The sequence below is a fragment of the Opisthorchis viverrini genome, assembly GCF_000715545.1.
Source record: "Opisthorchis viverrini unplaced genomic scaffold opera_v5_120, whole genome shotgun sequence".
Classification (NCBI taxonomy): domain Eukaryota; kingdom Metazoa; phylum Platyhelminthes; class Trematoda; order Opisthorchiida; family Opisthorchiidae; genus Opisthorchis; species Opisthorchis viverrini.
Genome location: NW_008751779.1, coordinates 1,359,080 through 1,386,283, shown reverse-complemented (window position 1 = coordinate 1,386,283; position 27,204 = coordinate 1,359,080). Strand labels below are relative to the sequence as shown.

At 43.1% G+C, this 27,204-nt stretch overlaps 2 protein-coding genes across 2 annotated transcripts in view; one reads left to right on the top strand and one right to left on the bottom strand.

The window, feature by feature from the left end:
• T265_06129 (hypothetical protein) overlaps positions 1-24,223 on the top strand; it is a gene marked incomplete at both ends in the record, with an annotated part of 52,488 nt that extends 28,265 nt beyond the window's left edge. Inside the window, 3 exons of the mRNA XM_009171315.1 lie at positions 2,336-2,482; positions 8,513-8,613; positions 24,025-24,223. Coding sequence (XP_009169579.1) covers positions 2,336-2,482; positions 8,513-8,613; positions 24,025-24,223 — 447 coding nt within the window. The remainder of the gene's footprint in view (positions 1-2,335; positions 2,483-8,512; positions 8,614-24,024) is intronic.
• Positions 20,797-25,675, bottom strand: T265_13955 (hypothetical protein; the record flags this gene model as incomplete). The annotated part of the gene is made up of 2 exons (XM_009171321.1): positions 20,797-21,618; positions 25,632-25,675. The coding sequence occupies 2 exons, from the start codon at positions 25,662-25,664 to the stop codon at positions 20,797-20,799; spliced, it is 855 nt and encodes a 284-aa protein (XP_009169585.1).
• Positions 25,676-27,204: the final 1,529 nt, after the last annotated feature.

Genomic DNA, 27,204 nt, shown 5'->3' with positions numbered 1-27,204 from the left:
ATTCGTATCAGTCCAGACTATGTGTGTACGAGTTACTTTACTAGAACACAATCAAACGCCATTCTAGCTATTGGTTTTTCATTATAGAATCCTAAACCATTCACCATGGATCCGTTCGAAGAGAGCTTTTGAAAGTTTTCTATGAACGTTTTGTTATCAGACATGACCTACTGTGCACCCTTTCCCATGGGAGAGGATCTCCAGAAGAAACTGAAGACTGCTTTAGCTCAGTGGTTGCTTATGTTTAGTGGACTGAATTCACTGAGGGCAATCTGTTTTGTGTGACATCAACATGAAGCTTTTAGGGGAAATGTTTGAAAATAAGTCCACCGTGTTGGATCTAAAGAACCGGTATATAACGTACAAGTGTTTGAGGCGGAGTTCTGCACTTATCGAGAAATAAACAGTCCTGATACTGTGGTCAATCATCCGGTATTCACACCAAAAAAAGCAACCTGAGTGGTCCTACGAAGGCGGGGGTACGAAGTGATCTCTGTTAGTAGAAAGGAGAGCAGTAGACCAGCAGGTAAGGCAAGACAGTTCATCTGATCTCTGATCGGGAAACATAGTCACGGTTTCCCCTAGTCTACTCAAACCAGTGGAACAGCGGTGGGTTCTGGCGCATGCCGTATGAATGGTTCTGGGGAGTGATGTGCGACCAAAGTCCACATCTTTGCTACTAACTATACGAATGTTTGCACGAAACCGGTCTGCTATGCACGCGTAATTTGGGCGGAATTCTGCCCAATTAGTTACAATGGGAACTCCCTAAGGAGGTCGTCAGTTCTCTGATATGCCTGCGATAGAAGCAACAGGGCTGTGCGCCCATAGATGGCAATGCACGAGAGCCGCTGTGAATACAAATGCAGAACTCCGGTAAGCACGACAAAATTCAGAGACTAGAAATTACAGCAAAGACAAGAAGCTCCAATGCACTACAAGCCTAGTGGGGGATTCGGGCATCATATTCAGATTAATCACAACATCATAACATTTGTGCCATTTAAGTTTGTTTCTGTGGCCACCTGAATTTTATAGGTAACTAGTCTTGCAGATAAATATGGTCACTTGGTTTTTAACGTGAGACTTATCTGGAACCCGTTCTTAAGTATTAGTGTATTACGTCCATATACTGTATTTTGATGTCGCGAAAATCGTACCCACTGAAACATGAGGCGGCCTGCTGCAGCACATTCAGTTGCTTAAGACGGTTAAACAAGAGATTCAGCTCGCTTCCAGGTGAGTCTCCCGTCGAAACAGATTTGAAATGCAAATGAGTGTCTTTGTCGCATTCAGTCCAATTTGGGTTCAAGTAGAACATAAGGTTGACGGAAATTTGGGGATTGAGTCTACCTGATGAGCCCCAACAAGAGCGAATCCAGTCGTGGGCTGTCGAAGAGTCTTCAGCAACCTTATGAGTAATTCATCACGTTTAACCTTGCCTTGTCTTTCACGACGGTGATTTCTTCTATGAAAGATTCTCGTTTTATGGATGATTTTGATGGGGCCGCTGTAAGCGTTTGCCTGCGTCCAACGGTCACCACCGACCACTTACTTCCAGTATAGCACGCACATAGTATAAGGACAAAACGTGTTTAGAATAGATATCTTATGTCTTGTATCTCGCGATATCTAAGAATACTGGGTTTTCGATGATTGAGCAACCAAATGATTGCATTTTAACAGCGGATTCAGTAGATTCCCAGAGCACTTTCTCAGTGAGATCAGGCAGTGATTAGTCACTACGTTTGCAACTCGTGTGTTCCTTTTTGTAGTGGAATATAAAGAATCTAGCTAAAAATTTTCGCTTCTGTCAGTTAGCCTGAAACTTGAGAATTGTGATCAAGGCAACTGTGTATTCCAAATTCAGCAATTCTTATCTTTATGGTGGACAACTGATGCTAGGTTGCCAAAATATGGTTGATTTTACCCGGAGCTTATGAAAGGACAGTTCTTGTAAGACTGTCAACCGTGCTTGTTGAGTTCACTTGTACGAACGTACGATATTTTCTGCCAGTTTTTTTCAGTTGTGTGGTATTTGTTACTGGACATTTCTACACTTGAGATGAGATAAAAGGACCCGTTACAATCAATTCAAGAAAGCTGGGCCCATATAACTGACAAGGCCATTAATCACACCACCGTAAACATTGTCACAGTGTCTGAAAGCGGCCGTTAGTAAATGACATTCGATGCATACTTCTGTGGACGGTTAAGTATCCTGACTCGCAGAATTACAGGTAAATGTCTCAGTCACACAAAGTCGAGTAGAATTTATTGTAAACTATCTAAGCGCGGTTGTCCAAATGTCACGTTTCTTTCCAATCATTTCCAGGTATCCGTTATGCGTAATTGTCAGCTGCATGTGGTGCAACAATACGGTACTTTCTTGGACAAAGATGGAACATTTCAAACCCATAAGCCTACCGAAAGTCATCACATCGCAAAACGGTTACGTGGCGGCATGCGGTCAACAAAATCGGTAAAACAACCGCATCCTTTATTTCGTTGCGACTTTTGCACTGAGAAAGCCAGAGTTTCACAACAGGCAAAACGGTGTTCACGTAGTTGAATTCACATAGATTTAATAAAATGGGGTACAAATGGTACGAAACGGACAAACATAATTAGCCAAAGGTTTGCTGATAGTTGTACTCACTTGTTGTGCATAACTTTGTTCGAGTTTCCAATGTTTCGTGTCATTTCATGTTCATCACTATAATTTACAGAAGATTGTGTTTCGAAGACGAGATCGTAACTCCAGCTTGCGGGTGGGATGCGTAGTGGCCAAATCGTAATTGGTAAGCCCACATTCATGCAATGTGGAACCAACAGAGAAGATGCTCTGCAATCGGACCTATCAAGATATCATCGAACGGCTGGTCAAAAACTAACTCTCAATTGTTCTCGTGTACCTATTACATGTCCACTTGCTTTACAGTAAGACTTGGTGCGTTATATCTCCTACTGAGGAACCTTCACATATCCCAAGTGAAGAATTATGTTTGCTTCTAAAGCAAGTCATACCAATGGCGACAACATCCATAGAGTCAGGTCTGATAAATTTTGATCTTTAGATATGGCGGCCTATTCTGTTCTCTTCTGTATTTGATCGGCTACTCCTCATAAGGACGCGATTTATTCGCTCAAAATTCTGAGAAACTTGTTTGAAATTACGCTTTTAGTCATAAAGAACAGGTGTTTTTCTTAATGAAAAATGTGGGTGTTTTAATTCAATGTTTTCTTCAGGAATCTTCATTTTTGCGGGAAGTTTTCAATCGCCGATGTGTTCCATCCTGCTTCTTAGATTACAGAGCATAAGAGAGCCTATAGGTAACACACTGAGCATCAGTTTGTTGAAAAGTTTTTGACAGCCCAGAAACGGCTTCGCCTTTATTTGGGCCTCATTAGATAGGCGCAGTACCCGAGGTCCAGTCAACCTTATGTTCTATTTGAACCACCATAAACGAGTGATCCTGCTTGATTCCGCTGAGTTTTCTGACAAAACCAACTTCGTGTGAGAATTTGTCGATAAATGAGCCTGCTTCGACAAACACACTTATTTGCGTACAAAATTGGGTTTTCACAGGAGATTCACTTTAAACCCAGCTTGGTACAACACTCGATATATTACTATACGTTGTGTACAGACAGCACACTACTCATGAAGCCGTTGAAAACTCTTCGACAGCCTAAAGCCGGTTTCGCCCTTGTCGGGGTTAATCAGGTTGCTGCAATCTCGAATTTGCTGTCAACCTCATGAACTCGGGGACTGCGCCTATCTGATGAGCCCCAATAAGGATGAAACCGGTGATGAGCTTCTGAAGGGATTTCAGCAGCTCTGTGAGTAGTTCCACTTGTGAAAACCGTTTTTCGTGACTAAACCGTGTCCGCGGTTTTTCGAAGGTACTGTTCAACAGCAGAATTTATTTAGATTAATTCAGTAGAAAATGTATCGACTGTTTTGTTCAAACTTGACAACAGCACTCTGATCTCATGAGACTTAATAGACGGGTACGGATCAGGCTGATAAACGGCTTACACTTGATCTACGCAAACTTTGAAGTAGAGTCTGAGGGTAGAATGTAATCACCTCTCATCGAAAAAGTCCTCGGTGCAGTTTATGTGCAGTGTCGCTGCAACTTCCTTGAATTGATGCCCCATTCAGCTATTCCTGTCACACATAGGACAGGTTCTTCTGAAGATATTTTATTCCAATTTTTTACTAGACACTGACTACCAGATGGTCGGAGAGCTCACGGAAATAATTGTTATTTTTGCTTTATAGGACACCAAGTGTGTTTCAGAACAATGAAGGAGTTGCTAAAACCGGAATGTTTTTATCCTTTGTCAACAAGAAGGTAGGATGCAAAAGCAGTCGGTATAAGACAAACTGGAAGCTTCCAGTTAGATTTCATCTTATAAATCAACTTTCCGGTTAGCCTGTTTTTTTCAGTCAATATGCTCAACCTATATCAATCATTTCCTACCCGACTGTGTTTGAAAATTCCATCGTTCGGAATGAATTGAGAAAAACAGTTCTGGCCTCGCTGCATCACATTATTCTCCCGCTTCTCCCAAGAGATTTTGAGATTATTTAGTATTTTCCTGCCTTCTTCCAGTGGCGGTAAGTCAACCAAAAAATGAATAGTGAGAAATGTTTTATTAGTTTTTTTAAACCATCGGTATTCCGGTTAGGAAAACTGGACGTGTCCCGATCCTAAAGTGAACCTTGAAAATTCGTGGGGTCGGCTTTGGCCGAAAGCGTTTTATGACTGAAATTCACTCCTTACGAGTGTTCTTCAACAAATTTCATGCTTATTCACCCCGTTTGCTTGAACGGTACTCAACGAATTTCATGCTCCTGAACCTGCTCGTTTCGTCACGACATAGATTTGCACCGATTCGGACATCATCACCACAGTGCTCTGAACACCGTTCCTAAACCTCGCATACTGGACGCTTGGGGCGTGCAGGCAACCCATACCGACAGTTCGGTGTCGTTCAGGTTGCCGTGCTGCACACCCACACAAGACCCCAGCAGTCCCGACAGAATAGGGCCACCAGGTAGGCCTCGGTACGCCAGCAAAAAGATATCATGTTGCAGGTTCTCACTCCAGTGCGTTAGCATAATGCTGCAGAATTTCAGAGGCCACCGACCGTTGACATGCACCGCTCAGTGGCTCGTTCGGATGGACATGTTTCCACTGAGAACATAGTTCTATTTATCTGGAACTCTTTGATGAAAAGTACCGTGTAAACATCTAATTATATTCTGGCTCTCACATTGATGAGAGGGCATTGCGAAATCGCACACTGCAAAATTAAATCCCAGTATAATGAGCTGAAAAATACAACGACACAATGGCGTGGTGCTTTACGTCAAAACGTGACGTTTTTCTAAATATGAACATATCAACTTATGAGGTTCCCGGTTCTAGAAAGGTTTCTTCGAAACCATCTGAAAATGATTTAACAAATCCAGCACACCAGTTTCTAGTTTATGGCATAAAACATACACACCTGATTGAAAAACCAAGCTTGAGATGGTGCTTTCCCAAACATGTTCTCTGACTTATACTGACTTCTGCAAAGCATGTTGTTTGCCAACGCTTTCAACGTCCTCGATACTTTTCAATCAAACTAGGCTCTCAGTATTCGCACAATTGAATCGAATTTCCGAAAACTATGACGCGTCCCTGATAGACTAAAGCAATTGGGCAAGTGAGTACGAGTCCAAACTTTTGAGCCTCATTTAGGCATCTTGGGGTCTCAGCGATGCTGAGAAATCATTCCACCAGACATTTCCGCCAGAGGTATGGTTGCTTCAGTGATCTGCGAAAATATGAACGTATATTAAAAAGGTTTTTGGTTTGAGCACATACGCAACAAAATGCAGCATTTTTGCGCAAAAAGTTCTACTCCACTTGTAAAGGTTTTTCAGCTAAGAGCATTGTGCGGCTAATGGACCCCGACAAAGTATGAACAAGCCACTCAGGGTAGTGGGTAACCCCGCCTGCTACCTGAATAGAAAAAGCTGTTATTGAAAGATTCGTAGGACTACCAAACGCTTTTTGTCTCAGGGAGCAGTCTAGCCTGAGAATGGTCTCCCAAGAAAGGAACAGCTGCTCAGGCCTCAAAGAAAAACCCCGAACGGTTCGTGGTGTGCCACCGGTAAAAGCGACTCAGCAAAGTTCTACTCTTCTTATTTACTGATGGGAGTTCCCCGTTTGATATTTGATATCTGGATTACTAAAGGATGTTCTTTAGACATGCCATCTAATTTGACTGCGGTGACACAGCATGGTGAAGTTTTTCCCTGTTTTCTTATGTGATCAACATCGAACGAGTTCATTTTATTACCTCGGGGGTCGAAATCTGCTGCCGTTAATTTATGATCGACATGCAGTAGACGGCTGTGGCCCAAAAGTGCATCCGGCTCCTCGCGTGAAGTTATCATCTTCAGGCTACCTAGAGGCTACCAAATCCGAGGGATTCACTGTCATGCTTTTATTGGAATCTCCACTCAATCAGCCCCCTTCTCGAATGTTAACTAACACATACACTTGCGTAGACGTTCAAGGCCACTTCTGCGAATCTATTCTAAATAGGTAAAAGTCACCAGTATGCGAACAGTACCATTTCATATCTGTTCTTTTTTGTGTGGCCGCTGTCTTCCCCATGTCTGTGTGATACCGCTGTATCTTGCACAGCTCCCATACTTACGCAGGTGTATTGGTTTGAATGCACCTGTCCGCAATTGTCACATATACACAGTCTTGAAATCTGGGTGCAGGGTGCTTCTGAATCACCTGCAACATTCCATTTGTTGTGAACTCGCAAATGTGGAGCAGACCAAATTGCGTAGGCTGAGTACAACGTCTATTAGCTGAAATTTGTGAGTCATCCCGATCGCTGTGTGAAGGTTCCAGCTATAAGGCGGTTTCACATTGCTTGCAACATCACGCCAGTAACCAAGACAACCGATGTGGCGATTGTTGTCCGATATGGGCTTCCAGGACCCTGGAGCACTCTGGGACGAGTCGCCATATGGAAAACAATGAATGGGTGTGCTAAAATAAACATGTTGTATTATTCTATTTATCAGTAACACTCACTGAATGGACCAAAATATCAGAACATGAATTAGTGTGAAACAGTACACAAGACTATGGGGAGAACTATCAACCAACTAACAACCAATTGCGGGATGTCTAAAAACCATTTAAGCCTGGACGGTTTTCAATTCTAATGTATTTGTATCAAATCCACTAAAGAGGTGCTTACTGTACGGTCCGCAGGCGCATTCCGAGAAAGTATCAATGCTCCTTATCTTGTACAGAACCCCATGTCACTCCGATTAAGTGGCTGGACCATGACTTCATTTGAGATGAGAGGAACCTCCATATCGATGTACCAAATACCAAGAAGTAGTCAACCAGAACGATAATCTAGATGAAGTAAACCCTAGTAGAAGAGTGCTGGGTGGATGCCTTCTCAGCTTGAGGGATTAGTGAATTAGTGTTACTGAATGAGTATCAGGTCCCTGGTGGGTACGTCCTAACATTAGTATTACCTGTCTTTTTCGTATTTAGGCAGAAGAATAGGTAATTTGTCCGAAAAACGCGTCGGAAGAGTTCTATTTCGTCTCGTGTAACAGTTCAAATGTCCAGCCTGTGGTTTCCATCAACATCCGATTGAGGCCCTGTGTGGGACGCTAGCATATCGATCGTACATAGATGCGAAACCCTTGGATATCAGAAATCGGTATCCGCACCGAAACATGGATTAATAAGTGTCGTATAACTTGTCACCTACAAACTCTTTAGAGGTATGGTGAGGTGACTTATGGAGTTTGGAATGGTTGGAGAGTATCCCAGTTTCCTCTGAACTAGGGGGCACCAATCAGTGGTCTCCCGATTTCGTTCTGCACGTTTTTCCTTCCTGGGATCTTTACAAAAGTTTTTTTTCGAATTGGTAACTTCCAGGTTTCATTTGAGATGAGTTTTGTCGTGTGCAATCCGAACATCATTGCATTCTATCCTCAAGGATGAAAGCAATTATGAAAAACATAGGTGATCTTTTAATTCAATCGTGGGGTATCATTTTATTCTCATATATCGGTTACAAAAAAACTCCACCTATATAAATTGATTTCGTCATTCCCAAAAATTACTGTAATTATTATTACTATTATTATTAGTAACCCAGACAGAATCATCTGTGAGATTAATCTCTTACGCTACCTCATTTTCACCAACACCCTCTAATCTTTCGCATTTATCATTGGATGCGTTCAGCATACTGAACCATCATTACTACAGTACTCAACTGAAATATCCTAGGGCAGATCACGTGCAAATTGAAAGACTATGATATACCCGAACATAAAATATTTGAAACTAGTCATGTACCGTGAAGTTTGGCCTGCGGAAATCGAGTTAGTTACACAACCCATTGTGGGCTTTAGGCCCATACCATTCAACCAACTTGGTTATTATTTTGCACCTAGGATTTCATTGCCCATCGTCTCACATGCGGCGTCTACTACCCAACGCTCATCTTGGAAGAGCTCAGTTTCAAGGTTGTGCGTGTTTGTGGCATGTACGCAATGTGTGTTAGGTGCCGTCCCGTGTGGTAAAACCAAGAGTTTTTATATTTCATACACAATCTTGCTTCCAAAAAGGTCCCTCAGAAGTGTTAACATTCTATGATAGAGTCTAAGATGCCATTTTTGTCAGTCACACCCTGCTGTGTGTTGTTCACTGAAATCAGCCGTCTCCGAGGACCTAAACAAATTGACTGGCTGTGATGGTCGCTGTTGGAGAATTACAGTAATATGTGGGCGACATATCGATAAGGACAATGCAGTTCTGTTGCCGCGTTGTATCGGAAATACAGTGCATTATTGTCATACGCCTATCTTTTCTAGGAGGGTAGCCTGCGTATCTCGACCACCTAGAGTGAATTTTATTGTCATTGTAACTCTAACCATATTTCTTGGGTAAGTATTGGAGTGATCTGATCTGGATTGTAATCATCAGTCGGGGGACTTAAATGGGAACCAGTATAGTGTGGCGAATCTGAGTCCGGACCAAGACAACTACTTTGGCGTCCGAATGCCCAAGAACAGGTGAAACGTGAAGAAGCTCAGTAGATGAAATATGCACAGATCTTGTGCTGGATAAATTTCCTGACAGAATTAGGTGTTGTTTAATTTTGGGGATCCAGTTGCTTGTGACATATCAGGCAACATATCAGTAGGACAGCAATGAATTTGAAGGCGTCCATGTCAGGTTCGAGCTCAAATGGGTGAAGTAAGGGTCAAGGTTATTCTCTGATTGGTCACATAGAGAACCAACAACCAACAGATGTGAGGAAAGACAATTGTGTTAATATTCATGAAGTCTAATTTGCACTTACATTTGCTTGTTTCCCCATCAATTTATTGTTTACTTCTTTATTTTTCGTTTGTAATCAATTAAATTGTTTACATTTTAATCAGTTTGTCTATTTATCAACACTCACATGGTATCACATCAGGGCTGTGATGACTTTCGAGTGATAGGTCCAGATACCAGTTAAATTACCACCTTAAATTAAAGTTATCCTAAATGCTTTGGGGGAATGTATCCCTCGACAGGATACTGAAAATTCTTGAATAGCTCATGAGTGTGGCTCATCAGCTTGGCGGCCTTACCAAGATTTTTCAACGTCTGTGTGAGCACCAGATTTTCCAAAATTGGCTGAATACGCCAATTTGCGCATTCGGAATGAGCGATTCAGCTGCAGTTCACCAGCCTAGTTTGAAAGTTACTGCATATCTCTAACATCCTAGGTAATTTTCAACTCGGAACTGAGACTCCAGTATTTGTGAGAGTCAGGTAAACAAGTGCAATTCAGATGCAATCATGATAAACCATTGTGAACTGCAGAACAAATGCCTGGTCAACGAGTATCTGCAATAAAGTAAGGGTAATCCCTGGTCCAAAACGGGTTTTTCAAAGTTATCTAAAAAGCACCGTTGGAAAGCCTCCAATCACACCATGTTCTAATAGACATCTCCAGGTCAGTTGGAAACCTCCTGTTTGGAGAACGTTCGCTTACTGGACTGAGAAAAATAATATGTCTATGTAACTTAACAAACCCCACGGAGTAGCAGGAGAATAATACTATGTGCTGTCAGTGTTTGTTATTTTATTCTTCGAAGTTTTTTCACACACCGATTAATTAGACATGATGCAAGTGTAGCTCAACGTGGGTCTGCACATCAGGTTCGCGTAACGACTGCAGCTGAAGTGACTGCCGTTCGTGCTTCTCAATAATGCACTGCGTTGTGCCACACAGAACAAAATTACATGGAAAAGCCATAGGGACAATTTGCTGAGAGTGCTTATATCTGTTCGCTTCATATCTAGTTGTTCACCTCACTCGCAAAGCCTTCGGAATATACAAGATAATGAATGTTGACTATGTGCATCACTATTGTTTTGATACCAGCAGAGAAGTTGCGTTTTTGAGCGCGGTAATCACCCTACACAATCTCCACTCGAAAATAAGGGGAAAGAACCCCTATTTGAGGGTTTTAATTTGCTAGAATCATTCCTTAAAATGTCCAAAAGCGGCCACTCAACAAAATGCTGTTAAAATACTATTAGATGACTTATTTTGAAGCAGAAATTTTCCGCGGATATAGCGGTCTCTACTAGGAATTTCGGTTGCCAGTGTAGGGATCGTTTTTTAATCAACAGCGTTTATTCTGCAGTCACGGTAATATGGTGTGAATAAGTCCGACCTGAAGACACGTCACTGCATTCGTGTCTGGTTTGCACATTCCTAACTATCCCAAAGAGTGAATCAGGTTCAGATATCTTTCAGGGTAAACTTCACTGCTATTAATAATAATCGGTTGTTGAATCAATGGACGTGACAATCGTTAAGGTGCTGGTTCTTTTTTTCCCATTGTGACTAATTTTGAACCTAACAAGTGGGTGGCTTTGAACGGGAATCTATTCCCAACAGGGCTTCAATTGATTTTTCTCCAGCTGGCAGTTCTGCCACGTTCTCACTCATAGAGCCACTTCAGTCGAATACTTCGCAGTGTGTGAACCCAGGACGCATCCAATTCACGCCCACCATACGTCGTTAAGCTAACGTCTGTTGTACGACACAGGCTTTTGAAATGCATTGGTGTGAGTGAGAAAGCACTGCCAAGTGGAGTAACACAATTTAAAAGCATAAATAATTGGTAGAGTCTCCAGCGACTGAAATCGTTTTCAAACGGACAGTGAGAGAAGCTAGAATCCCGCGTAATGTCATTGTTATTTCAGCGTTTATCATCGGTGCTTCATTACGCAAGGAAGCCTAACCACTTTTAAACACCGCATCTGAAAAGCAAGTTATTCGTTTGTGTAAAATTTTCAATCTGCAGAACCCAAACGTTATGTTTCGGTGTTTTCATGAAAGGAACTACTCACAAGGTTGCTGAAAAGTCTCCGACAGCCCACGACTGGTTTCGCTCTTGTTGGGGTTCATCAGGTAGGTTCAGTCCCCGAGTTTCCGTCAACCTTATGTTCTACTTGAACCCGAATTGGACTGACTGCGACAAAGGCACTCATTAGCGTACCAATTTGGTTTTCACGAGAGACTCACTGGAATCTCTCCTTTATGATGTTCTTCAACTGAATATGTTGCAATAGGCTGCACTCGCTGAAGCACACATTTATCCTGGGATCATATCCGGTTTTCAATCTCTCGAGCAGGTGGCTGTGCAGAACCAGTGATATAAGCGGTACTCCCTTTTGGCGGCGACCGGAAAGCATATCGAGTGAAGGTTTCCAAAGAAACAATTAACAGTATTTTCAAATAGCTGGTGCCAAAAAAATGACGCCGATTAAATACAGAGCCAAAATGTTAACGAAAACAGTCATAGACGCAATATAAGTGGATCAGAAATACCCGTAAGATCTAGAGCGGTTTGTTGCAATTGAAAGTTCAATGCGAAAACCATGCAGGTTTATAAAAGGTGTGAAAGATGGGTGATTTCGAGTGATTCGTAAGAATAAGTACATTGACTAAAAGAAGTTTAGCGATCAGACTAGTTTTGGGGATGAAGCGGATACTATACACAAGATATTCCGAAATTGCTACTCTTCAAGTTGGGGTTTAACGACTCAATGCCATTTTCTCCCCTAGAGGGTCAAGGGCTACTCAGTGCCAATCACTCCAATCCATAGCAATAGGAAATACATGATTTGTCCCAGACATCCGTCCTCTGTTTTACTTACAGGCTGAGCAAACGGAGTGAATAAATGCATCCAAGCATCTCTGGATCATAATTCTGCTCAAGTTTCCTCTGGAAAACCAATAGAGTGATAATGACAGTTCAATTATTAAAGTGGGAGTGTCTTGGTAAAACTGTCTTTGTCGAGGCATCAGAGAAAGCAATTTAACATAAAATTTTTATGCACAACATTTTGGTAATAAAATCCATCAGGTGAATCGTTCTTCGTTGGAAAAGGCAGTATATTGTATGTTGTCGTTCCTAGCGGTGCAACTGACATGTGTCCGCCAATATGAATCGGGTTCACGCAACGATTGTTTTCCGCTCAGTTCCACCTTGAAATACTATGCATCATTCAAGCGTAGGTTTATATATGTAGAGATATTATCCCGTGTGTTCCACTTTCTAGACAAGGTTTGGGCGTTAGTGGCTACTCCCTGGCTTCGCCTGGAGGTTCATCTCGATGGGTCTCTTCCGGTTTGTTCCGGTAAATGTCCGAATTTTACGAACTCGGCCTTAGGTAGGTGAAAACACATTTTACCCAAGTTGCGCAGCTTGCAGAAAGACCCAAAATCCCTGGCTGTGAACTTATCGTCGAGGGCACCTGTAACTGGGAGCACTGCTGAGTAATTAGTGTTCACACCAAGGGATTGTTAATGCTCTAAGGGAACCCGAAAACTAGTTATACGAACGAGAAAATGGGGAGTACTAACAATGTCCGCTTGTTGAGTAAAATTATTACAATAGATATATATGCAAACAAGGGACTTATCGTTTTGCAGGTACAGTTTGATAAATCCTGTCGTAAATCCGGATGCAGGTTTCGTGTCTTCTTCGCTGTTGTAACAGCCACTCGTAGTCCTGGATATCTGTGAGTGAAACGCCGTAAAAATCCTGAGCGGCTCTGCTCCGAGCTGGACGACGTGCGAAGCTCCGTTGAGTTGTGTCGTGTTGCTGTGCTGGCATCCTATTTGTAGGACGTTTGCGTGCGTGTGGGTGTCAGCACATGACTTTTTGGTGCCGTATCAGACGGTAGACAGTCGATATCGGATGTGTATCTTGGTTTGTACTATTAGGGGAAAAAACGAGGTCTTGGGATGATGGGCTTGACTGTGAGCTGTGTAGTCAAGTTAGTCACGATTGTAGCGTGATTTGTGAGTGCAAGGAGAAAAAAATCGATCTCGTGATCCAGCGAGTGGCGGTGACCTGTACAATCATGTATGTGGCGAAAGGGTAGCTACAACTACCCTCCCCCTAGAAGGACTAGGATTGTCCAGGTACAAAGCGATCAGGCCAGTNCTGTACAATCATGTATGTGGCGAAAGGGTAGCTACAGGATCATGAGGTGTTTCTTCACTGGGTGCATCAAACACCAACTGCACAAAGTGGCAAGCTTATTCCTTGTTTCTCTTCCTTTACCATTAGGTGTGTTTCTTAGGGGCGTACGTTGCCCCACAATTTATTGCGCACAGAGTAGTTTAGATCGCGTTCAATATTCACAAACACAAAGTATTACGTAACACTCTAGTTGGCTTGCGTGACTTCGTTTGGTCAAACTGCCAACTGATGAGTCCAACACTGGACGACCGAGTGGCGAGAAAATCGATGAGCAGTATGCTTCCTGCCTTAGAGATCCCGACTGGAATAACTTGATAACTTGACAAGGCACTATACAAAAGTAAATGTCGGCTAGTTGTCAAGCCGTCAGGCGTATGGGAACTCTAACGCTTGCTATTTGAATGATCATGCCTAAAACAAGGAAGCCAGGTGAATTTTAATCTGCAAGCTAGTTTCACCATATGGAGATGCCCACACCAGAATAAATTTAGATATTTTCCCACGCTTCATCAAGTGTCTTGTGCTAGCAAACATAGATACGGAGTTTTGAGGTCTATTTAGATGGACTTATGAACAAAAGGGTTTAGATGTGTTTGGTTGAGTACGACAAAAAAGAGTCCCGTCTCAATATATACTCTACGGTGTAGTATAGCGAGTATAATAGGAATGGCGTTTACCGTTGAGGAGAATGGTGGTAGCTTAGGTAGCATAGATGGCCGTTTGCTCGCTAAGGTGCAAAATTTGATTCTAAAAGTATCAAAACCAGTCAAAGTGACCTCATCAGCGAGGTGTTGCTTGGCAGTGATTCTGTGACTGTGCTTTGAGTAGTGTTACAAATCCATCGCTGTGCTCCTCTATGCTCCCTAATAAGCATTTGAAAAGTCCCACAGTGTGTGCGGAAACTCGATTTGAGCTGGCCAAACTGACTAATGAAGTTATTTGCTGTTTTAGTGACTGGGTGACGGGAAACCTGATGGTTGTGGGGCGAGGTTTCTGTCACTGATACTTTACATGGGGTTACCATATTGGAAACTAGCGGCTAACTGCTAAGCCTTCGTCCAACTTTGAACGTCACAGGTTGCTCCATACCAGAACATCATGGGTCAAAATGTTTCACACAGTCATCCACATTGTCGCCAAATCTGAGGGGACTTTGTGAGTTCTCACATAAGACATAACTTATAAGTACTTATAAGTACAAAATGGAATATCAGATGGCACACAGTGAAACAGTGAGGTAAACTGAACCCCGCAAGAAAATGGTAACCCTTCTCTGGTGACGCGAATAGGGGCGAATTCTCCTAACTACTGCAGAAGGGGTAAGATAAGATTCAGGCCAGGCCATTGAAACCAGAACGTGGGGCACGGGGCAACGCAGTTGCACAGTTTTGAGGCAATTGCAAGACGATACTTATTCTCTCCACATTCATCTAATGAACCTGACTCGATTTCTGGATTGTTTTTGTGACTTGGTTGAGAAAAGGAAGCAAGGTTAGTGCGACATTGCCCATTCAGATTTGTGGTAGAAAAATTCCCCTTCAGTATAGCATCACGCTGCTAAATCATCCCAGCACCACAGAAGAGGTCATTTGGTTTTTATGGGGAGAGAATACCAATCAAACTTCATAGTTTCGTGCTTGGTAACTTTCGGTTAGTATTTTGCATTCCGCCCGCGATATAACACGTTCATGTGCAAACGCAGCAGAAAACGGTTCTCTCCAGCAGACTGTGCTCTATTAGCCGAAAATCTTGCTCATAAGTAAGGTACTTTAGCAGGCGGCAAATGGCAGTACTCGCAACGAATAGAATAATTCAGTTGATCCTTCAGTGCTCCTCCTCAATTACGACCTTATCCGGTCTCAGTAGACAGGTGGTTCTATTACGGAAGTTGCAAGTGCCACCGCATGACTGCTTTGAGAGAGGACTTCTAAATAGGGAGTGGTTGGATAGGGAGAGTACTTTATCAGCACACTAATAAGAAACCGATTGTTTACAGTTAGCCATAAGGAAAAGTCAATTTTCTCTGACTATGACATATTAAATGCTAGACTTGGTATCTAGTTACTTAGGGGAATGGAACAACTCTTTTGAGCAAAAGTTGTATTCCCCGGTGTGTTACAAAAGTACATTTTTAAGAAGTGGATCATGTTTCTTGTCACTTACTCACCTCGATTACGTTTCCCGTCCATCCGCAAAACGGATTCACTTTGCTCTCACGTTTTCGATAGACGAGACGTTGAGATTTCAAGTCACTTTGTCTGGTTTGTCCCATTGTTCGAGATGAAACATAGATTACCAACATCGCTGCATACAATTACGCTGAAACGTATAGCAGAACACTGGCAGTCATGGAAACCGATTGCCTTACAGGACTCACTCTGGTTCGAAAAGTCTAAAGACCCTCACTCAAACAAATGTCGAATGACATTCAGAATATCACTTGTATCGGTTTTCCACAAAACCCTGTCCTCTCATGGGATACAGCCCCACAAATGTTGTGAAAATCAATTCAAATGATACATCGCACTATGTTTCACCCGCACATCAAAGCCACCGCACTCTTCCTACGTCAGTGTGTCGGAACGTTTTGATTTCGAGCAGGCTAGTAGTGTATTGAGTGGGCTCATGAAGGTAATCTTCAAAAAAAAACATTTTAGAGAAACACTGCAACATCAAAGCAACCTTATCAATATGACTATGTGCCAAACAAAAAGGACAATGGTTGTTCATTTAACACTATTTCATGCCATCTCACTGGTTCGAACGTAATTCCGTATACCTGTGTTTATAGGTCGATGAAAACACACCTTTAACGAATGGGCTCTTGAAAGAGGGTTTTGATTGTCACCGTCTAGTGTCTGAGGTCGATTCGATCCAAGCTATGTAATAAGGATAATAGGTGACGAACATTATACCGGATGACTCGTTGCGTCATTTATTTTGAAGTGATATGTCTAGTTGCGCTCGTCATGCCAGACGGTTTTGCTAAGCGACGCAAATACGCACCGTAGCCACGTACATTTTCCTTCGTAACATCCACATGCGCAGACAATGAATTTTCACACATTTACTGTGACCCACCATAATTTGGTCTTGACTATGTTTATGAGGGAGCCCATGGTGTATAAGCTAAACCGCAGATGATGAGAAAATAACCGTACGAAGGAACTTGATGAGAGTTTTTTGGGGCTTTGGAAGGTGCATGTGCCGTTGTGGTGAATTCCGGTAAGGCTAGTATTACTGTATAAAGATATTCCAATCATTCTGAGGATGATTTCGACTGTAAATATCCATGAAAGGGGTATAAATATTGAGTCCAATTACGAGAGAGTCTCCATCCTCTGAAAGGGCAATTTTTAGTAGTAATATTCTTCACTGAAAACTAATTTCCCATGAAGGCGTTCCGCCTCTCAGTGCAACCACAGCTTCGTCTATTGTTTCTGGGTTTACGTGATTCCCCTTGCACTTGGTTACAGACATTACAAGGATTGGCTGGTCGATGTCAGCGGCGTTTGTACTCTCCGTTTCTTTATACATCACACTATCGAGTGGTCGGAGGTATAGGCACCTCAGAATGTTTGCGGTAGGCTAGCAACAGGTTCCTCTGTCAACCACAGTTTTCAGTTTAGGGCTTTAAGTATGATTAAATAAAACTTTGTCGTTTTGCAGCAGTGATGCATCAGTGTCAACACTAATATGATTTCTGATATACACGCTCGAGATGTGAACTATATAGATACACCAGCACCAGCCTTATTTGTATATCAAGGCCTATTTATGTCTATCAGAAAGAAGCATCTCGTGTTAATGCCATTTACTGCCACGTCATCAGTTACTTCGGAATTCATATTCCATGTCTGTTACATTTGTAAAAAAAAGTCGAAAGTTCTCGGACTGACGGTGCATCATTTACTTAAACTATTTTAATAATTCACGGAAGAATAGGTTCAGCGGTGCTTAGGACCAGTCACATAAAACAGTACACTAGACATGTGATAATTTACCTATTTGATCGTTGCGAAAATTCGCATAATATTCAAGCCAAAAAGTTTACTATGATCAACAAACTCCAATGAGTGATACTTTGTTTCTAGAACTTCCTTTGTACTTTACTAGAAGTATGCATATCTAGTTGAAGTGCCTGCGGTAATTGTCTGTTAATTGTAGGCACTTCGATGACATAAATTCATCTTTCCAGTGGTAGAGGTGACCAAGCTTTCATTAGGTGACTGTTAGACCAAAGTTCGACGACCAACGTTCGACGAAATGACCATGCCCCAAACGGTAGGGGTATTATGGGCAGAGTGTCACAAAAATCTAAACAGGTCAGCCATGTACAGCGATCACGCAAGCTGGAGAAAATACGACCAACAGACTGGGTGCCATTTCCCAAGGAATGCTATGTGAGCAGGCGTAGACGGCTTTGAAGGATGGAAGTTGGCGAATAACATCGCCAAATTAACCTCAAGAATATGGATTATGACTTAAATAAACTTCGTTTTGATAAAGGAAATTACTCACAAGGTTGCTGAAAACTCTTGGACAGCCCACGACCGGTTTCGCCCTTTTGGGGCTCATCAGGTAGACGCAGTCCCAAATTGAAAACCAAATTGATTTGCAAATGAGTGTATTTCTCGAAAACCTTCGTTTTGGTTCAATCGTCATGGCAGGCGGTGCTTATGGACTCCGAAAATGACTAAACCGTTGGTCCGATTTCAAATGATCATAGTTGTTTGAGGTCTCATTTGACAGAACATATGGAAGAGCATTTCTGTTGATCATTATAGTATAGTTGGAAACGGTGAACTTGCTCGAATGCATGATTGATCTGACATAAGTCAACTAGAATGGATTGCAATATTGTTTCCAGTTTCCCAACCAGATTGGTCACCGCAAGGAAATGCCCGAGTAGTTATATGTTGACGGTGACCACACAAAGGATAACTGTCATTACCAACAATCGGCGGGAGATTTGTTCGTAAATCGTCCAGTTTATAGACGCAGTAATTTCTCGTTCGTTAATCTGGTTGGAAAGGGTGTTATTACAGGGTCTTTAACGCGTTGTCACCAGTCCTTTGCTCGGCTTCGAAGGTTCGAATAGAGGTTAAAGACTTGGAGACTCACCCCTTAATATCCCAAGATTTTTCATCACTGTGATCTTATTTTTTTAAAAACTTATTACTTTCCTTACAGTTTGATCGTGCTATCTTTCCTTGATACGGAGCATTTTCATCGAAAAACCCTCATAAATGTATGCGACACGTAACTGGTCAAGTGAAGTTAGCGTGAAATTCTGTACAGATCAGACGAATCAGTGAATTTGTTGCAAGTACTGAGACATCCTCAGTTGCACTTCGGTCTTCCGTAGTCGTTGCACTGCCCGGGACCCACTCTCGTAAAAATCATTCTCAAAAGATGCATATACAATACTTCATAGTCCGTTGCGAAGTCTTCGTGCTCAGACATGTGGTCAGTTATAAGCACGAAGGTTACTGTGAAATCAACTGTTTTTTAAGGTTTGCTACGACAGAAATGCGGACCATTTTCATTCTATTGGTTTGTACAAAAAGCGTTGTAAGGGCTGAAATCTTCCCCTATACTTTGGTCCTAGTTTTACTGACAACGGAATTTATGTTGCTTTGCAAGCGGTGCATTAATTGGAAAGAAGTTGAAAATCCATACAACAAATAGGGATGTCGAACAGCAAGTGAGTCACGTTCTACCGAGAGCTTGCAACAATGTTCTCTTTTGGAAAAAAATCCCCATACAAGGAAAGTTTTTTTAAATTTTTTTACTATTCAATCTTGTCTAGAATGAATAACTCGTACCCAGAAGTGGTCAACTTGTGTCTATCCTAGCACAGGTTCCAAGAATATTGTCAGCTCTATCCGGCCAAAACGGTGCTATTCGGTTTCTGTTCGACTGTTCTGGGCAAGATTCAATAGTAAGTACGTCGAAATCATAGGAAACTCTTGTGAGGACTCCATCCAAAGGAGTACTCTAAGAAGGGGGTGTGGAAACATGATATCTTTGCTGTTAGAAACGCCCCAATTTTTTACTGAAATCTCAGAAAACGCCAAATAAGGAGAGCATCCGATTAATGCCTGGCTTTACGAAATCGTGGCCGCTCAGTACTAATCAATAGAAAACTTGACTCAATGATACCTGAGTAATGCCTGCTTCTAAGGCACATTCCAGTAGAATCACTTTCACATCTCATTCGAGTGGGCAGGAACAGTTTACCTCACGTATACCAGCCGTGTTAACCGAACGGCGAAGAGTCAGGACAGCTGATAACTGCGTTATTTCAGATCCATGTACAACTGGACTATTTTGGCAGAAAGGACACCTCCGGAGTGTATTCGTACAAACCACCGGCTTAGCTTGCGGACACCGGTGATAGGTTCGGAAAAAGAGCAGCGCGAAAACGCAGACCGTGACGGCAACAATCGACGCCATTCACCAAATGCAATTACCAGCAAAAACCTGTTTTAGCCAGCTGACTTGGCGAAAGGATTAGAGCGAGTAGTGTCAAGTTCGAATACGAAAAAACAATAGATCTAGCAACCTTAGGTACAACCATGCGCGGACATCGCAACAGCCGGCCTCGTGGGTGCACTCTCGGAGGGAAACGCAGATACACTGAAGTCCGCCTGCCACTGGGGCCGTACCTGTCCTACCGGTGTTTTCCAGATCACGTGCTCGCTGCCAGTGAAATGTGTGCAAATGGACCACATACCCCCACTTCCACGGAGTTCATCGCACACGTGTGCGCTTCAAACAGTAAACTGAACGATTGGGAAATCCTCTTGCTCATCCAGACCAAACAGAGAAAGAACACTGTCAGTTTCGTTCAAACGAATTTTTTTGCTCAGAGAAACATAGATATTGGATGGGTAAAAATATTGACAATAAGAACTGAGTACAAATTATGAAGTATATGAAATGTTTGTATCTGTAATTATAACTAGTGTACCTTGGTAGAAAAAATATGTAAAGAAATGCACACATTGGAGATCGTGTCCATAGATGGGAAGCTGGTGTTTCTTGGAAAAGAAGGCTATCTTTGACCACGCTAGGTCGTTTCGCCAGTTAGTCCCTGAACTGTGAGGTGTGTCTGCTTGTCTCCCATAACAAAAGAAAGCAAAAATAGACGGCGATAACAATCAGGCTGATTAGAAATGGTAGTGGGTGAATCTGGATGGGACACCGGAAGAAAGTATTGCGGTAGAAAGTCCCACATGCTCTGCAGCTTCTAGTTGCCCATTACCAAACTGCAAGTTCAGTCCAGAATCAGTAGAATCCAGGCCGAATCGATTATGAATCGGAGTTCCATGGTGTGTTTGCTGTTGACGGTTGGATGAGGTGTCGATTGTGCTGTAACTGAACTGACTGTCAGTGTACATTGTGTCGAATATCGATCCGCTACCGAGTTCAGCATGCGTTTCTATCGGACCCCCTAGCCTGTGAGAAACCTGAATCGTATCACATCCCTGCCGATCAGCCGATACAGGATTTCGCCAAGAGTGATTAAATCGACCCGAAAGGTTGGTGCTGTGTGTCTGTGTAGAAAATCCTTGACTAGGAGGGTTTAAAGCAGCAGAATGAAAAGGATCCATTGTTCCCGCCGAAATTTCTGGAGTGAAAAGATTGATCTTGACTTCGATGGAGTCTGTAGGCTTCAGGGAATCTTGCAAAATCCCCGGAATATTGAAATCTACGTGTCCATTACGGAAGCCTTGAACAAATACTCCCGGGAATTCCAGCTTTTGTTGACCAGTGATTGTTGTCGGAGCCACTCGACGGAGACGTCCCATGGGAGGCTTTTGTGGTCGTGAGGTACCTCGTTCATCCAGGGACAGTTCCATGGCGTGACTAGCCAGCTCATCCAATTCGAATATATTATGTAATTCATCCCTTCCCGGATGAGCTTCGGAACTGTCGTCTCCGTCAAGTTCAGCGGTCCAAAATGGTGTCACCTTTGAATTGATTTGCATAGATGGCAAGGTTTCTGAGGGAAAACAGAAAATGACGCATAAGAACAGGTGAAGACATGGGAAAGTGGACCAGAATCCAAATATAGGTTTGTTTTCTAATTTGAAGGGGTCTTGGATAATTCAACTCAATCAGTAAACCAGTACACCAAATACAGGAGAACAAAAGCCTCTCAGTGAAGGGACAGCAAATAGAGCTTTCTGCGAACCCCATCAAATCACGGTGATCCAGGAACAGCATGCTGGTTGGAGGTCACATAGCTTCACTGTTTGAACTGCTGTCCCGAGACACTCCGAATCGGCCCTACACTAAACTTAGTAGGTAAACAGTATTTCGTGTGTGCTTTTATTCCTTAACATCGTTAAGAACATGCGGCAGTCAATATCAAGTCCCAGTTACAGGTTCAAACCATGGGGCGGCCTGTTTACACTGTTCATCTTTCCAATCTGCGAGTGAGTTACTCGATAGGCTGGTTATAATCTGTCACTCGGTCATGCACTACGGACACCACCAAACCGAATCTGTGCTATCTAGATTTTTTTGAAGTTCAACCTAGGATAGTCATGAATGAAAACAGATCCGCTCTTAAATAATTTATCGTTTCATTTTTTTGCATGCCTCATACAACTAAACAGAACCTCGGAGTCTTGAAAAATGCTCAACGTGTGTTTGTTGAGTTAAAAATTCTGGATTCTATACTATATGACGCTCAATTTATTTGGTACGATCCGAGGTAAATTAGCCCACCGAATTACGTCGTCAAAGAAATGGTCAAAATTGTTAAGAGGTAACTTGAATAAAGACCCTAGGTCGCCTGACAACTAAGGTCTATAGAAGAGCAGCCGAAAGGCTGCGAATAGAGAAGAACAACAAATCCTGTGGATTGCTGGCCTTATCTTCAAACTTAGCTAATCAGTTTTCACGCTTTTTGATGGAACAGACGACCCGGTCCGTCAAGCCAGTTGACCTGCATACTATTTGAGTCAATCACAGGTTATTCTAACAGTATCCAGTCACTGCCATTTGAACAAGCATATCCAACTACACGGCTTCTCTCAGTTAGATGTGAGAGATTCACCTGCCAGGTGAGTTGCGTTCACAGCTGCCTCACCAAACAGTACTGATAAATTATGGGAGCATCCGGTGGGCTTACACTGTGTTGAGCGAGCATGTGTGATCGGGCCAAAGGGACCAGATCCGAGAGAATCCAGGCAAAGGTGATGATTCTAAAATAGGGAGTGAAGAATTCCTTCCTCCATTTCCACATAAACGGAAACAGAAATCACTGCTCCAGTTTATTTGACGCTTGATTCCCTTGACACTCCCCTCGACAGTTTTCGATTCTTTTGTTTTTACTAGCAACTAACTATGCTTGATAACAGATGCATTGTTAGGAAGCGAGCGTTCGCACTACAAAGAGCGTTGAACTCAGTTTGAGGCTTATTGGCGCAAGAACGCATCTTGTCGCGGAAACAACGTGCTGTAGTTTGCGTGAATGTAATTATTCCCATCTGTCTTTCCACTATACGAGTAACGTGTGTGTGAGCTTCAGAACTTCGGTCCCAACCATGTATACTTTCGCAAGACATGGATTAGCTCACGCAGTTCAGAGAGATGCAACAAGGACCTGTTCAGTATCAGATCAGAATTCAAGGCAGAATAGGTCTTCAGAGACCAAATTGAACGGTCAGATGACGAATGAACAACCAACGGAGTTCAGAAATAACTAGACCGTGACTGAAATGAGGTGAGTGTGTCTAACTAGGTAGTTCGGCTTGTCGTACAGCTAAAGATGGTCATGTAACACTAAATTTTTTCGACATATCCAATAGTTCCTACGTTAAGCGTCCAGTACCCATCCTTCTACTGTTCGTTGTGCTACGATTATTTTCAAAGCCGTTCTTGGTGAGCTCGACGAATGTCCGTCTCATTTACTACTTTTCGCGACTCATCCCATTGTGGCTTTCCATTTGAAGTGTCCTGCCGTTCAATTTATGAGCTATAAACCATTTAGCACAGGCACATTGGTTCCAGCAGTTCGATCACCGGAAAGTGGGTGTGGACAGCATCGGAGGCGACAGCATGTTCAGTTACTTAGGGAACTGAGTAGCTATGTGTTGAAGACGATGGCTTTGATGTATGTCCGTCATTGATTGTGAGATTGAGCCATTTCTGCTGATGTCGTTAACCATTGGTCACGTGAGTCCCGGGGTCCCCATCAGGCGGACGGCAGTTGTCGACCCGACTCAGTTTACTGGTTAGAGTTTCCATACTTTGTTGCCAGGTCATACACTGTTCACATCTCGGTCGGTTCCACTCAGCACAGGCCTGGCCTACGTGACGTACATTACCTAACCAGCGTAACGTATGATAGCTAGGGGGAATTTTGATTTCAACTTCACCTCTAGTTCAGATGACGCTCGCGTCGAACACGTGATCGACTCATATCATGCCAGTGACGCACGATTACGGGATGAACGGAACATCCGTCACCGACTGAGCCGATCTCTATTCGTGGAGTTAGATTGGAAACGTGGGAATGACGCAATGTCATTAGAGGGACCTATCCGAACAAAAGATGGAGGAACTATATTGGTGGCTTCGTAAACCGAGGTTAACTGTCTCCTTCCCCGTTATGCTTTCTTGGGAGGGATAACTCTAGTAAGTTTATGGAAAAACCCGTCGAAGCGTTTTTTGAGCGAAATTAAGATTAATTGATCATCCATAATCTTAACAGAATTGCTCAGATTCAAGATCGTTCAATGAAGTATCAGTGAAACGAAGATTGAAATTGAAGATGCCTTGTTCTCTGAGAATGAATGAAAATCTATGGGTGAGCACAGACAAGCTTTTAAACCTGCAGATTAGTCCATGTTTTTGGGTTCCATGTCGATGGGCATTTGACATAATGTTAAGGAAGCTTTGAAACCAATCAGAGATTGCCAGGTTTTTCCGACTACCTCAAAAACTATGACCTAAAGGTGATAAGGAATGAGCTGCAAACCATATTGGAGACTGACTGGTGATCGGTTCAAACTGCGCTCCAGAAAGTAGAACTATAACAGTGTGGGAGGACTTCGTATGTGAAAAATCGTATTTTGTCGTAGATTGCGAATGTTGTCATGTGAACCACATAGGGACCATGCCGAGCCAGTTTGCGAATGAATGTATGCGGTGCCCGAGTTACACCAGGTATGACTAGCCTCACCTCGTGGGGATACCCTGATCCGAACTTTCACCTAAATAAGTTCCTACACCAGATCGTGCAATAAACTATGTAGGGGAAGGTTAAGGAAGGCATTATGCAGGTACGAGGCCGATGACTGGTGCTGAACGATAAGCGACCGTGCGGAAGAAATAATGGGCCCAGAAACCTTTCAATCTGCAACTGAACAAACAACACTCTCAGTTCACCGCAGCGCTGGCAGCAGGGTTCTTGTGAGTGCGTTGCACTGAACTGTACTTCAGCTGACCGTCGGATCATCTTCAGTTCACTATGTTTGTCTGGTTCCAAATAGATCTCGTGGTCACTGTTTAGCAGCAAAATTAAGTGTTTTCACTAGGAACACACGACAGACACCAGTCGATAGCCTAGTGGTAACCACAAGTGTTTTGTGTGCTTTCGCATACCAACAAGCGGCACAATTATTCCACAGCTCCAAGGTCACACACTTCGTCTGAGTTCGAAGAGGACCCACCACAAAGTGCAGGACTACTCCGTCCGCGTGACAAATACAAGTAGGGACATAGAAACCCACCTAGCCAAAGCTGATGTATGCAAAGTTTATCCAGGCCACCTAACGGACTTTGAAAAGAGCTAGGCGATGGCGGAACAACAAAAAGTTCTAGGGTATTTTCACACTGATTAGGATACGCTACGAAATAACTGACTAAAAGGCATTCCTCAAGGCAGTTCTGTGCACTGAGTATACTGAGCACACATTTCGTCATGGACCATCTGCCGGTCTCGGGCAGACACCAAGAATCAGAGCTATTTGTGTTAAAGCGGACTCACCTGAGCGAAGCGATCCCAAGCGAACCTCTGCATCAGAGCCCGCGTCAACCCAACACGTGCGGTAGACGCAGTCGCAAGACAATTTATTCGGTCAAATTGCGTGTGTCTGTCTCACACTCGTGTGCGCCGTAAGCACGGTCAACGTCCGGCTAACGCGCCACCCGAATGGGCCAATCAAAACTGGCTTGCCGAAGTCAGTAATCCTGCAATTGAACCGCTAGTGCAAGTCACTGACTTGTCACCTGCCGTCCACCTATCGGCAGAATGTACCGTGCGACAAAACCAAATGGTATTCTATCATGAAAATGAATTAGGAACCTGTTTTTCAATCACGCCTGTCATTTAATCCCAGAAGATTAAAAACACAGACACCCGAACCGATCATACCAAATACCAACAATGACCAACGAAACCGCCTGAGGGTTAAACAACAGAAAAACTAAAGATGGCTGCGACGAAAGTATGTGACCGCCGTTATTTTTTTTTATCTAAAGGTGTTTAGTGAACACGGATTGCTTTCACGTGGATATCACATCTACTTCAGGAAGAATCCGGCTGACAGTAAAGGGACGAGCTACACACTCCTACACAGATACTGACATCTTGGCAGCAACTAAGGTCTTCTGATTTTTATCTGTTGCACGACAGTTTTTGATGAAAAAAAAAACAAATATGATCATATTATTATCCGTCGTGGGGACATCGTCGTCCGGGCACTGCCGATGTAATCGACTGGTGATGAAGCGTTTGCAATCCAACTGCCAAGCTCGGCGAACAGACCAACAACCAAGCAGAGAAGAATCTTGGAGAGCAAGACAGTTGGTCAGGAAAATTGGAGTGGCCGAACATGAACGCTTTAAGAACTATATTTTGCCACGAAAAACAAGTGACCTGACTTTCGATGAAACCGTTGCTGTTTCATCGTCAATCTTCGGAGAACAGGCTTCCTTGGTCAGCCGTCGATTTCACTGTATGAATTTGAGCAAGAATGCTTTTGAAGGCTGGGATACATACGCCGGCAAAGTCAACAAGGAGTGTGAACGTTTCAACCTCCGAAGCATGACAGAGGATGAGTTCAAATGTCTTATATTTGTGTGCGGGTTGAGGTCTCCTGAAGACGCAGACATGAGAACAAGAATCCTCAGCAAGATTGAGCAGAACCCAGACGCCACACTACAGAATATTACGTCGGAATGCCAGCGCCTGATGAATCTGAAGCGTGATACAGTCATGGTACAAAAAAAGTGATCCCGGCAATACTGTTCATGCGATTCGGAAGCATACTGTCCCTCAGGGTGACAAGAAACCACCCTCGACATGCTGGAAATGTGGTGAGTGGCATTTCGTCAATTTTGGCCGTTCAGAAGACACCGCTGCAGCAGGTACTCCCGTATGGGACACAAAGAGGATCGGTGTCATGACGAGAGAAAGCAAGCACCCAGGAGGCATTCTCGAACTAGAACTTCCAATTCCATGCTTCCGAACGCTCGCATTGGTCTGGTTGCTCATCAAAGCCCACACGCAAACAGGAGGAAATACGTATCACTGCGTATTAACAGCAAACCTGTTCGTC